We start from the raw sequence: 14,213 nt of genomic DNA, 5'->3' as shown, positions 1-14,213 counted from the left end.
GTTGTACCATGCGGAGGGTCACCAACGAAGAGACACTGGCGAAGGGGTGCAAAGCAGCCCGCATAAATTTCAGCCCATCGGAGCAGGAAGTCCGCCAAGGGGTGCTCACGGGTACTCAAAGGTACACCTTATCACTTGAAAAGGCACACACTTTTGCTCTTATCCATGCAGCAGCACGCGAATCACGTATGCACACAGCCATGCTACTGTTTCTGGTTGACTGTATTATATATTTTTATACGAGAACATAAGTAATTTATGTTACCTCATGTCGAGATGTGTGCGTAGGCCACCATTCTTCCGATTCCATACAACACTGGGAAAGGGGGGGTAGAGTGTAGCGTCAAGGGTGAGAGGCTCACTACCGTAGGGTCTCGGGAAAAATTTTGCTCTGATACCACTGTGAGGATTCTAGGTACTAATCCTTAATTAAGTACTTAAACTCATGATTAAGACTTAAGAAACTTGAACCGTACTCGAGACAAGACTTAGAAGACTCTGTGTTTGATTGATCGAATGATTGTTAAAAACTGAGTACAATAGGCTCCTTATATAGGAGACGAAGAGACACAAATGAAAAGACACATCTCTTGGTGAAGAGACATGACTTTAGATGTAAAGACACATCCTTTCGGCAAAGAGCTGCAACCATTGGGCGAAGAGTCCCACCCATAGAGCGAAGGGGTGTGACCAGTCGTCGAAGGAGTGTGGCTTTTGGCGAAGAGTATGTCTCTTGGGCGAAGGGGTGTGACCATCCAAGCGCAGGGATCCTCCTTGGCATGGCACTTTGCGTATCTGCAACTAGGAGTAGATGTATTGCTGTTAACATAGTCACAATCGTGACAACAAGGGCAATCAATACTTGAGATTGCTAGCCTTTCTTGCTTTTATAGATTACGTCCGATGTCACTATAGTTGAACGCTTTTTGTCCTAAAGTTTTCACATATTTGAAAGCTACAACGGGATGGTTCCATACCTTTCTCACACGAGGGAGAGCATCCAAAGCTTCTTGAGATCTCAAAATAGAGCTTAATCCAATCTTGTCTAAGTCAGGTGAGGTAAAGATTATCAACAAATCTTTCTTTCCAACCAAGGGGTTTTTCAGATTAGGACACTTGGACTTCAGAAATTTGCCTAAATAGTAGTCGAAGTTGAGTACTATGAGACTCTCTTAGCTCCAAAATCTTCATAAGAGTAGTTCTCAAGGGTATACAAGAGCTTAAATAGGATCCTTATATTATACCTTTCAAATAATTTCTAAGAAAAAAAACCCAACTCCATGGCTCTAGATAGGTAAATCAATCTCCGTTTGAAATCCCTATAAGCAAAAATTCTATGGTTAGAAGGGTCATCACTCTCAATTCTAGAGATTGAAGCCCTAGGGAGACCTTGAACTTGTTGGGGTATAGGTGTCTGTGCCTTGCCCGACCGCCCAGAGTCTGGGCGCCCACTGACTTCTATACCTTATACATAGCATAAGTGTATAGGGGGCTGCTCACTCTTTGAGTCTCCCCACCCATATCTGTGTGTCGTGTCTCCTTCTCTCTCTCTCACTCTCCATCTGTGGTGCTCCCCGATCCCCTTCAATTGGTATCAGAGCTATGGTGACCGCGGAGAGCACGACGGCTTTGAGAGCTTCGAGGCGATAGCTCGCTCGCTCTCGACGGTAGAGAGATTAAGAAAGCTTGGAAGCTTTGTGAGAATGCAATGGGAGCTTGTGAGCTCAGTTGAGAGTGATGTATGCTCTTGTGGAAGCTCAGAAAAGAGTGGAAGATTGTGTGTAAGTGAAGGTGCTGCCCTAAAACTGTGTGCGCAGCAACACTGTTTTCAGATTCGTTTTTCTCCTTGTAGAATGCAGATCTGAGAATTCTGTCCGCCATGCCCATCCGTTTCGACGTGGTCTACAACTTTGCAGAAGAAACTTTTTGCAAATTCCTCACCGTTTTGCTGATATTCAGCTCAGACTGACTGTATACAGAAATTCCAGATTTTCTGTTGTCGCATTGTGTGCGAGTTTGATGCACTTTTGGAAGCACGGGAGATGCTTGAAGTTGAGTGCATAAATTCCGAGCTGAAGATGCAATTGCAGCTTGTGTTAAGCTTGTGGTTTGAGGGTTTTTTGGTAGACTTGGGCAACGAAGTACGGAGGCGTTTACACACCACCGAGGCGGTCTCTTGAGAGACGCAGTTTTTTGGAGCACACAGGTGGAGCTTCTTTCACTGGTTTTCACAGAATACTTTGACAGTGATTTTGTGCTTGGATTCATGGTCTTTGCGGATGGTTTGCATATGGTTATGGCGCATGGTTGATGCCCATTATACATGCATTTTGGCGAGCACTTTCAAGTGCCGGTGAGCTCTCTTGAGAGCATTGTTTTCGCATTGATCAAGTTTCCGGATTGCAAATCTTTTGGCGCTTGCTTATGCGCGGTCACTCCGTTGATGTACGTTGAGTGCGGATTGCCATTGTATGTGAAAATGTGGAGCCATTTTGGCATTTCTACTCATTGGCATTGAGTAGTGTTATGGTTTATGGTAGAGATTGTACTTGAGTTTTTTGCTCAGTTTTTAGGGAAAATTCTGTCAGATTTTTCCGAGATTCTCGCCATAGTTTGTGATCGAGTGTTTACTCTCACTTTGACAGGTTTTGTCAGTTTGAACACAGTTTTGTGTTTTTTGTATCCACTCTCGCAAGAGTGGGGAGTTGTGTATCTTTCTTTGCTTGAGACAGTGGTTTGCTCTCAGGTGGGAGAGTCTTGTGATCTCGAGCATTGTTTGCCATAGTTTTGCAGAGCTTATGCATGTATGTTGAATGTAGTTTGATGCGCATTGATTGCTCATTGTATTGAGCTTGCAGGACAATGGTTATTTTGTGTTGATAGCCATTGTACGTCGAAACTCCGGCGAAATTTTCCCAGGAGTTTTATGCGTATTATTTATGCGATCTAGGTAGAGATTGCGGGTTGCACTCAGCATTTGCGTGCGGTGTTCTCTGCAGGTGGGAGATTTGTGCGTGTGTATGCATCGATATCGCACAGTGTGGGCTTGGTGATTAGCTCACCGATTGTAGTGTGATACTAGAGCATGCGAGGCTTGTATTGACATTGCGGGAGCTCTATTTTGGAGTGTGTCTCACAGGTTTTACATTGTGTTTCTGGCCATATTGGTAGACAGTTTCCAAGTGTTGTTGGTGAGGTGGTTTTGCTTTCTAGTTTGCTACATTGTGCTCATGGCAGAGACAGGTGATCGATCAGATTGTGACCTCTCACATATGCGCGTGTTTGATGGGTCAGACTTTGCGGCATGGAGAGAGTGTAAGCTTGACGCATTGACACAGCGAGGGTTGCATGGACCATTGAGTGGTGATGCAGGTAGACCTTCAAACATGTCTGACGATCAGTGGCAGGAGCTAGAGGAGATGGCACTATCTACGCTCTCTTTGCACCTTGCGGAATCTGTATATGCTCTTGTTATGTATGAGACTACTTCGAGAGCACTTTGGCACAGATTACATGATATGTATGATAGATCTGAGTCATCACGGACTCGTGTGAGACATGTACATTCACGAGCACGCCGACAGGTGACATGTTGGTATTGTGGTCATTCTGGACACGTTAGACGGCGTTGTTTTCGTCGTATGCGACATCGTAGGAGACATGGCAGTCTCAGAGATGTATGTAGTGATGCCATGGACTCAGTTGCTTTGACAGTTGAGGCACATGTAGTGTCGGAGTATACTAGTGACGGGGATGTCACTTTTACCTCGAGCTATGCACGAGATGCTATACATGTGGATAGTGCACTCCCTTCGCAGTGGTTGCTAGACGCAGATGCTATGTTTCATGTCACGCAGCATCGTGCATGGTTTTGTAGCTATTCTAGCGAGATGCTTGGCAGTGTACGTTTGACCGATGGATCGGTGTATGCGATAGCAGGTGCAGGAGATGTGAGACTGTCATTACCGAGTGGTGCATCTTACTTGTTACGACATGTGCGCTATGTACCAGATTTGATAGAGAGTTTGATCTCGATTGGTCAGCTTAGAGATTGTGGATGTCAGATTTCGCTACGAGAGCGAGATTTTGTGATGCATTTGGGTTCGCTAGTGATTGCGAGAGGTGCCAGGAGTGGTACAGGTTACCCATTGCATGTGGATCACGCGAGAGACGGTGTTGTCTCTGTGATCACGCAGCCAGGTAGAGAGCGAGAGAGCAGGCGAGTCTCTTTTGCTCATGGGTTGCAGAGTAGTGAGCTCGTTGTGCACACAGTTGGGGCACGACTTGAGCCGTCACACAGAGAGGTGACAGAGTCATACATGCATGCTTTGCTAGTGACTGAGCAAAGCAGAGAGTCAGTTGTGCGAGATACTTCTATGCAAGATAGACAGGTAGAGCGGTCTTGCTCTAGTGAGTCACGACAGGAGGACGTTGTGCAAGAGTCTATGCATACGGAGTTAGAGCATGAGAGCTCTAGCGAGTCACAACAGATTGAGTGGTCATGTTTGCAGTGGATGATTGCAGAGGAGACTGAGATGTCAGCGATTATGCAGTCATTCCTTTCTATGCTCGACACTGAGCATGGGGATATAGTTGTGCAGGATATGTCTTCCAACGGACACCTAGAGCAGCTGGTTTGCTCTGAGGTTGCACGACAGGTTGATGCGTCTTTTGTGGACAGTCAGGAGATGCATGTGGCTGACACGCCTTGTCAGTCAGAGATGCCTATTGCCAGGGATATATATGTTGATGCATGCTCTGTAGAGCTAGCAGGGCCCGCTAGCATTGCATCGGCATTCGGTGGTCTCATGTATGAGATGCTGATCTTGAGACCGGATATCGCAGCTGCAGTGGGAGCATTTGCAGTTGGGGTTGTCAGTCGTTTGTTGACTGATGATGGCATAGTGCACGAGGGAGATATGCAGGTATTGCGTACATACTTGCAGTACGTGTGCGGTACGTCTGGTGGTGTATGGACTTACACGGGAGCAGGTCAGCCGGATGCACACGATCACAGCCAACCAGTGGGCATCGGTTGAGAGCGGTTTTCTCTCACCTTTTGTAGTCTTTAGACTAGGTTCCCTTGCTTAAAGGCACAGTCGCCTTTAAGTGGGAGGTTGTTGGGGTATAGGTGTCTGTGCCTTACCCGACCGCCCAGAGTCTGGGCGCCCACTGACTTCTATACCTTATATATAGCATAAGTGTATAGGGGGCTGCTCACTCTTTGAGTCTCCCCACCCATATCTGTGTGTCGTGTCTCCTTCTCTCTCTCTCACTCTCCGTCTGTGGTACTCCCCAATCCCCTTCAGAACTCTACTAGAAATAGTGTTGTGCAAGACAATTGGATTGATTTTAGGGATAGAAGGTGGATCTGAACAAGAACCTTTAGGAATCCAAGTTCTTTTAAACTGACTTGAAGGGAGAACTAACTCGGGTTTGGGATGCCTTCACCAAAGCATAGGTTTCTTATGATTGTCATATTTTTACGTAAAGAAGACTTTCCTTCCAAGTTGAAACCTTTAGGGAAAAAAGTATGCAAAGTTCTCATCCAAAACAACTCTCGAGGCCACGCTGAATAACCTCTCATTCTACATGAGAACGCAAATCTCTACTAAGTAAATTATGTTTGGGACCACCGATGCTAGTGTGATGCAAGCCATTGACATTCCAAGTAACAATGTGTAAATCCAAGTGTCAACCAATAATGAGTCTAGAACCTCAAAGACATACATCAATTAAGTCAATGGCTACAAGACTAATGCCGAGCTCTCTTAATCCCTAGCCGAAGCCTTGGAACAAGAGCCAAAGGAAGCGCATCCTCATCATGTGGTATTGGTCGCAAAAGCTGGCCTGGGGCAAAGGAGCCAGCAACTGTAAACCAAGAGCCAAAGTAGTCAGAAGGGCATCCTAGTGTAGAGACTATTGCCAACTCCGACCATACTCGCATGGTACGAGGGATCGGGATAGTATGGTCCACCAACATAACCAATGGTAAACAATAGCAGTCCTTTGTGTGTAGCTCCTACGCTTTGTGCCAATTTGTCTCTAGCAATGAATGATGAAACGCAGCCTGCGCAAATCGGGATAGCCTACAAGGTGTGTCGAATAACAAACTCCATCATTGAAACCGCTGTACATGTCTCCATGCCAGCAAGGTAGGGAGGAGAGCATGGGACTCTGCCAACTACCTAGGAGAGAGCGTGCCTTTTGTGCACGCCGTAAAATGTACAAGAGAACCAATAACGGACCAGTGCTATCACCGTTCTACTCAGCTCTAGAAAACTGCCAAGCTGGCGGCACAGAAGCTATGAAGAATCGAGAAACAGGAGGGGGTGGTGCGGCGCATAGAAGAGGTGGGGAGGGTGGTGTACCACGTGGGGGTGGGTGTCATGGGATGGAGCTGCGGTGTCCGGGGATGGGGGCAGAATGGGAGAAGGGGCTGGTGAAGATGGCAGAGGTGGGAAGTAAGTCTCCACAGCTAAATGTGAGGTAGCTTTGGGCGGATGGCGCGACGTAGAGGGTATGTCTGGTATCAGCTAAATCGGCGAAGTAGTTGAAACCTGTGAGATTGTCGGGGAGACAAGGTGGTGGGTGTGGCACTGCACCGGGCGGCACCCGCCGAAAAGTATGGCGACAAGGGGCCTTTTGCCAACCCTCTGCTACGTCCTGAGGTGGGGGATTCTGTGGCTTAGGGCGATGAGGAGGGTGGGAAGGCCAGTCTCTCACCATGTGCCCAAACTGATGGCATTTGAGACACTGGTCCGGACCTGTTCTATGGTGGGATCACGAAGTCGTACTGTATCGGGGAAATGGGAGTCTCCCAGTGCGTAAACCTGTATCCGTGGTGTGGCAAGCGTGAAGGGGAGAGGGCCAAGGCCCACCATGCGCCCAACCAATGTTCAGCCCAGGTACACGGACCTGCTCTATGATGGGATCACGAAGTCGTACTGTATCCGGGAAATGGGTGTCTCCTAGTGCGTAAACCTGTATCCGTGGTGTGGCAAGCGTGAAGGGGAGAGGGCCGAGGCCCACCATGCACCCAACCAATGTCTAGTGGCCGCCTCGATACTCGCTAGGTCCTCCATGATCAAGTCATATGTCTAGGTGAAGGGTGCATGGACAGTCGTCCTGACGCCTGATGCAGGTGTGGTGGCCGCCATGGAGCAAGAACTGACCAAAGGGTAGAAGTCGAAGAAGTCGACCCACTCTCTCTCTCTGGAAAAGCAGAGAAAGTGTCGTGAGACCATGGCCTCCAAAGCGAAGAAGCCGATGAATCGACTTGAACACTCAAAACCAGACACGGTAGCTATGAGCTCAACCGAGGGCACCTCTGGTAACAAGGTAGAACCGTGGTGTAGAGGAGTGCAAGTTTCACACAAAAGGATAAGCTAATTAATTATGTTGAACCACCCTTTAAACATCAAATGCAAGCAAATAAATTGCTCCAAATTCCAACAATCTCAGCACGTTGTTCAATGCTAGTGGCGGGTTCTGCAGAAGTGCCCAACAGGTGCTCAATGTAGGCTAGTGCGTGACACTCAGAATATTATAAAAGGTCAGCCAAAAGCAAACAATTTTGAAAAGAATTGTATACTTACTAATCCATCTCCGGTAATGACTCTCCGTAAAATAGCGATATATCCAATTCAAGAGGTAAAAGCCTCTATACGCCCTGGAACCTCCAAAACCGTCAGCTAAAGCAAGCATTAGAATTGACAATTCAACAATGAGATACAGTCTATATGGTTACCCAAGGAAAAAGACATAGTGTCCCGTCATATTGTCTACATTCTTTGTTCTTTGAAGTAATACAAGTTGTGGGAGGATAGCAACCGCTTCAAGGTACAAAGAGAATGTCCATAGCACCTGCAATAAATCAGAAACTGTAAGTCCACTGGAAGTAGCTGTCATAAAGGACTTAATGCTTGGAAAAAGAAAACCTCATTGTAAAGCATTGTGATTGTACCTCACGGAATGTGGACTTATCATGTACAAGTAAAGCCAATACGAGGCATGGCAATATCAAAAAATAGTGCCGGAATGTGTCTTGCTCCTTGTCGTAAGACCGTTGAACCACTTTGTGGTACCTCATATACCATACGATTGAGAACGAGCTCCACAAAAAGAAAAGCTTCATCATTGTGTTGTATAACGATATGAAGTCGGTGAAAATGTCCAGATAACGGGTGGCAAAAACTATTGCATAAAGCTCCTGAGTCTTCAAAGAAATACCTGTAGTAGATACTTTGATTGAATATGCACATTCTACCAACCAGTAACGACATGAGATCATATTTTCTAGCAAAATGATGTCACAATCTATAGAAGCAAGTTTTAAGTATTCTGTTGCAATCAGCATGTACAACTAGATCCAGTGCCTTTGGAGGAAAGGTCCTTGACACTTGGTCCTCACTACAACAAAACCCAAAACAATGTCCCACAAGATTCCTTGGAGTAATCAAGAAATTCCAGAGAACTAGACTTTACAATGTGAAGGCTCTCATTCTAGAGTGCGATATTCCAGGATGGTCTCTATGAGGCCATTCAACAGAAAAGAGCTGCTAGCAAAAACCTACTTTCAACGTTCAGGAAAGGTGAACATTCTCTTGTGGATTGAAAAAGGCAAGAAATAAGAATGTAAAATGTCAAGAGCATGTATTTTAGCATAAGGCAAGAGATATCACGCTGTAGTACTTCCAATAAGCTTACAACTACCCATTTAGTATGGTCGTACAATGGACAACTAAATGACACAATTTTAACCTTATAAAGCACTTGCAAAACTCGTCAAATATGCACACTGTTATGGTTATTTTACCATTTACACATGTGCTTGATTGTTTTCTCCCAATTGATTGCTTTTTTTCCTGATTATTTCTTATGCCTTTATTATAGTGTACATAAGCCATAACCCTTGTATGTACAAACTCTAACAATACTTTCTTTTCCCACACACCATAATCTATTCAATTTGAAATAAGATTCACCCATACTTGCCCACCCAACACCTATTGTACTTGTATAGGATCCAACTATACCATAAGATCTTAGAACCCTGTCGGTGGAAAGTTAGGTAGTGTCCGGTACGTAATCTATATGTAAGTTACGTACTTTTGTACTGATAAAATAAAATGGTATGTATCACTACATACCATTTTTTAAAACAACCAATTCATACAAGAGCTATACACATTGCATAGGATGTGATTCCAGGTTTCACACTTTTAAAACCCCCACTTTACCACATATAAAACACCAAACCCCCTGCCAAGCACTGTATGGCAGAAAGGGTTACTATGTTGTTTGATTCTGGAAGTTCTCATGATGTCATAAGTGAATCTCTTGTGAAATGTGTACGTCTTCAGAATTCTCCTATCCCCACCCTCCTGGTGCAGCGGTTCGAGGCATGGACGCTTCGATCTCGCAAGAATATAATGATGTCAAATTGGTCATTCAACAAACCCAGTTGACTCGTCGCTTTGTAGTCTCTAAACTTGCACGATGTGATATCATTTTGGGCATTAAGTGGTTTCGCATGTTTAAGCCCATTGTCGATTGGGAGAAGTTTGCGCTTCTCATCAATGGCAATGTGTCGCAACCCATCCTCATTCGAGGCGAGAGCGGCATTCCCTCTCTCCCTCTCATCTCTCATGTCCAGGCTAAAAGAAAGCTACGTCGAGGAACCCAAGCGGCAGTCATCTATGTCAACGCCACATCAAGGAGCTTGGGTATTCCTGACAGGTATGGTGAGTTGTTTGCCAAGTTTGAGCACTTGTTTCTCCAAGATGATCTTCCCCCTACACTCCCTCCCAAGCGACCTCAGAATCATGTCATCAACCTAGTGGACGGAGCACAACCTGTAAGTAAGTTTCCATATCGTTTGAACAAGGCTAATGAGGTGTCACGTGCACATCTAACCCTATGTGCATGTGGACAAGCTGTCTCAGGTTCAGGTTAGCCTAGGAAGTGTTCTGGCACCTTTGTGAGCCTGTGCGCAGGCCGTGCATGTCCAGGCACTTAGATTAGTTGCATATCCTCTAATTACACACAGGATAATCATTAGCATGGCATTCAGTACCCATCATGAGCATTTTACAAAGCATAGAACCCTTCATCCCAAAATACACATTTTTCACTTATTTATTTAAGTGACTTTTGTTGGAAAAGTAAGTAGGGAAAATTGCTACTACGGAGAAACCCAGTGGTCACTCAATAGAAGCAAAAGAAGCAACAGAAGGAGCTCAGGCAACTTGCAGTGCATCTTCTCAGCAAGACCGGCAGAAACCATCAGCGTTTTCAGCCTTCAGTACCCATCGTTTTTTGCACCAGCAAATTAGCCTTGGCGTTTTTGCAATTCAGCAGATCAGCCCTAGCGTTTTCTAAACTTGCGGATTAGACCAACGTTTTCAGTTTTCAGCATTCCGCTTCAGTAAAGCCAGCCAGCATTTTCAGTTTTCAGCCCTCTGCATCAGCAGATCAGCCCTTAGCCTCGCAAATCTCCACCTCAGTAGCAGATCCTCGCCGGGTCGCAGAATTCAGCCAGCGTTTTCCAAATCAGCCAGCGTTTCAGAATTAAGCAGATCAGTCCTTTCATTTCCAGATTTCAGCCCGTCTGTAACAAACTGCTGACGTGTCAAAGCCTAAAGAAGGGAGCCAACTTATAGATGCCGGCCGAGGGGCCTAAACCCTAAGAAGAGCAAGTAATAAAAGAAGTCCTACAAACTTATGGGGACCCCGTCCGATGGGACCCCAAGTGACATAAAGGATTAAAATAAAGCAGGACCCGCACACACACAAATACTGATGACGTGGCAGATTTCCGAAAATTGCGTTGGCATAATGACGTGGCAGGCTGTACTGATTTCCGCGTTTTGCACTGGCTGATGACGTGGTAGTTGTACGGATTTCCGTGATTTACGCTGGCAGCTTTTTGGTATTTTTTTTGCACCAGATGCTTTTGAGTTAAAAGGCTTTTCATGAAAAACTGCTTTTCAGGAGGTTAGGGCTCATTCTCTCGCATGCTTCCTGGAGAAGGTGCAAAGTCTTGAGTACCGGCTTGTACTAGGTTGATGCAATATAAAGAAATACCAAAAGGGGCACCAAGGTTTGGGGCCAATACTCTCTGGGGTGGAATTCTGCCACTCCGTGTCGCGTGTCGTCTCTCTCTATTTCAGTTCAGTTGTTATTGAAGTGCTAAAAGTCTATTCAGTCTGTTCTTTTCTATTGGCACGTGGTGCCCGTCTTGTGACACCATCCTCGTCGTCGTCGTCATAGTCGTCGACATCATCGGCAAGTCAATTGCATCTAGACCATTGTACCAGATTTGTCCAATCTATAGTATAGACCTCTCTCGCCATAGAGAGAGGGGCCCTTGGAGGAGGGTTTGAGAACCGTCTGGTGTCGTATTCTTCTCTCTCTTTCTCTCACTCTCAGCACTTTTATTCACAGTAGCGTTCACTTTGTTTGTGATCATTGCACTCTCTCTCTAAAGGAACGGAAGGCTCTCCCTTCCGTAAGTAAAAGGAACCCTTGAGCTCTCTTTGGAGCACTCATCTTGACCAATGGCAACTTTCACTTCCGCTGCACCTTACGTTGGTATCAGAGCTTTTTGGCAGTGTTCTGTATCACTCAAGGAAAGAACCATAAGAAATTTTTTGCTTGTTTCGGTCGCACGTAACCCAAGTCCACTTGGGCGTGTCGATTCCTAATTGTGTTTTTGAAGAGTAACAGGTAATCCAAGAAAGAAGGGCTTGTCGAGCCTCCCCTTGTTCCTCTTTTCACTCATTGAGAGCGGACCGTGCACTTAGCGGCCGGCCAATCGACGTGAGGTGGAAAAAAGCAACTTTGGTGTGAGCGCAAGACCGCCAAGGGGTGCCCCCGTAGGGAAGAGTCGAGCTCAGGTAAGAGAAAAGCCTTCTCAAACACCGATTGCAAGCTAAAGAACTAAGAACCTCAAGAACTCAAGAACTCAAGAACTCAAGAACTCAAGAACCCAAGTTCCTCACAAACTTAAGTACCCAAGATCTCAGTGTATGGTCATCACCCAAAGCGGAATGGATACTTTGTGTGAAGGTGATGAGAGTGGAGTTGGTGAAGAAGAAGTTTCTACACCGGGATGATTGTTTCCCGATCCTCCCCCATCCCCATCTATGCCACGGATTGCACCAAATCCTATGGAAGCTTTGGTCAAGTCGGTGATGGACATGATGCTACAACAAGAGGCGCAACGCGCCGCCATGGAGCAAACACACGAAGTTTAATGCATAGCGGCCGAAGAAAGGTGAGCGGCTACGGAGTTAGAGCGTGAGGCACAGAGAGACTAACGCATGCAAGAGTTGGTTCTACAGGTACTCACCTCGAGATCCGAGCCAGTCAAGGATGTGGGCAGTTCATCAGGTAGCGAAGTTACAGATGCGGACTCCAACAATCCAGTCACTGAGAAGTTGACGTTCAGTAAGTATGACGGTACGATGGATGCTAATGTTATTCATTCTTGGTTGCATCAATTAAATGCTTACTTTACAACAACTAAGAAAACAGGGAATAGCAAGGTTTTAACCACAGCCATGTATCTTGCCGGTGATGCCATTAATTGATATCAAGCGACTTCCAAAACAAGCTCAAGGCGCGGTTTATGCCACCTTAGTACCTAGCCCGGTTGAAAGAAGATTTGCGCAGTCTCAAGAAAAATGGTATCCCAGTTATATCTGTCTCTGACCGTGTTTTGCAGCTCGGCACCCAATTACGCAAATCGGATGATTAACGCAAAGAGGCATTTCTTTTCGGGTTGGACGAGTATATCAAGTTTGATGTTGAAGTACTCAACCCTATGGATCTCAACAAGGCGGTAGGGATTGCTCTCGCACATGAGATGAAGCACATAAAGGAAAGCCTAAGAAGAACAAGTCTTCTCACAGTACCTCTTAGACTCCTCAGAACCCACATACCGGTAAGAACGGTAAGAATGGTGACTCTTCTAGCCCATCTTCCTCTAATCCTACGCAAAAGAACTCTCAAAATGAATCTCACGATACCTCTCAGACTCCTCAGAACCCACATAACGGTGAGAACGGTAAGAATGGTAACTCTTCTCGCTCATCTTCCTCTAATCCTTCGGAAAAGAACTCTCAAAATGAATCTAAGGGTAAAGCCAAAACACCTGTTCAACCTAAGCTCACCCCAGATGACAAAGCTACACAAGGAATTATAGGAGGATTGTAAGGTGCAGCGGAATGAATGTTGAACTTTGCTCAAGATGAGTGCTCCGAACTGTGCTCAAGGTTCCTTTTACTTACGGAAGGGAGAGCCTTCCGTTCCTTTAGTGAGAGAGTGCAATGGACACAAACAAGTGATTGGACACTGTGCGTGAAGGTACATGAGACTGAGAGATAGAGAAGAGAATACGACACCAGAGACGTAAAACCCTCCTTCGAAGGCCCCACTCTCTATGGCGAGAGTGGTCTACTATTGATTGCACAATCTGATACAATGATGCTGATGCCAATCTAATGGCTATGTCGAGGCCGACGATGATGGCGACGGGATCGAGACTATGGCTGAAAACTGAATGCTTCGACGCTGACTATGGCTGGATTCTGCTGCTTCCAAAACGCTGTTGTACTGCTGTCCAAATACGCTACCTTCAAACTCTGTTGTACTGCTGAATTTGCCATGCTGAAAACGCAGGTTTGGCAATGCAAAAACACTGATTAGCTGGATTCAAAAACGCTGGCTAGGCTGCTTGAAAAACGCCAATGGCTGTGGTTTAAAAACGCTAAGTTTGCTGGGTCTTCCCTGCTGCATTGTGCTGCTGCAACCACTGCTGAAAACGCTGGTTCAAGAGCCTGAAAATGCTGGTTCAAGGACCTGAAAACGCTGGCTTTTTAGGGCTGAAAACGCTGATCTTGCTGGGCACCTGCTTGCTGAAAACGCCAGGCTAAGGGCTGATCCAAACGCTGATATGCTGCTGAAATTCACCAAGGGTTGAGGGGAAAACGCTAGCATGAAGGGGAGGTTGTCTTGCTGAGAGGGGTTCTTGTTCTTGTTGAGACTTGTCCTGTTGAGCACTGCTCCTACTACCTCCTCTGCCATAAGTGCTAGCTTTGGTTTGCTTATATATTATCTTAGCAACATTGCCCTACCTAGTTCTCAACAAAAGTCACTTAATAAGTAAGTGAAAAATGTCAAAAATAGGGAAAATAGGTTTAATGCAC

At 45.8% G+C, this 14,213-nt stretch overlaps 1 protein-coding gene across 1 annotated transcript in view; it reads right to left on the bottom strand.

Annotated features, from left to right (window-relative positions):
- The window catches only part of LOC147417846 (ER lumen protein-retaining receptor-like), a 71,390-nt gene that overhangs the window by 21,486 nt on the left and 35,691 nt on the right, over window positions 1-14,213 (bottom strand). Inside the window, exons 2-4 of the mRNA XM_086506972.1 lie at window positions 7,967-8,232; window positions 7,751-7,866; window positions 7,599-7,672 (exon numbers count right to left, since the gene is read on the bottom strand). Of these exons, the coding sequence (XP_086363098.1) occupies window positions 7,599-7,672; window positions 7,751-7,866; window positions 7,967-8,232 (456 nt within the window). The remainder of the gene's footprint in view (window positions 1-7,598; window positions 7,673-7,750; window positions 7,867-7,966; window positions 8,233-14,213) is intronic.

The sequence above is a fragment of the Adiantum capillus-veneris genome, chromosome 30 (assembly GCF_014529385.1).
Source record: "Adiantum capillus-veneris isolate H3 chromosome 30, ASM1452938v2, whole genome shotgun sequence".
NCBI lineage: Eukaryota > Viridiplantae > Streptophyta > Polypodiopsida > Polypodiales > Pteridaceae > Adiantum > Adiantum capillus-veneris.
The sequence above is the reverse complement of the archived record's forward strand: the minus strand, read 5'-3'. Positions and strand labels throughout refer to the sequence as shown.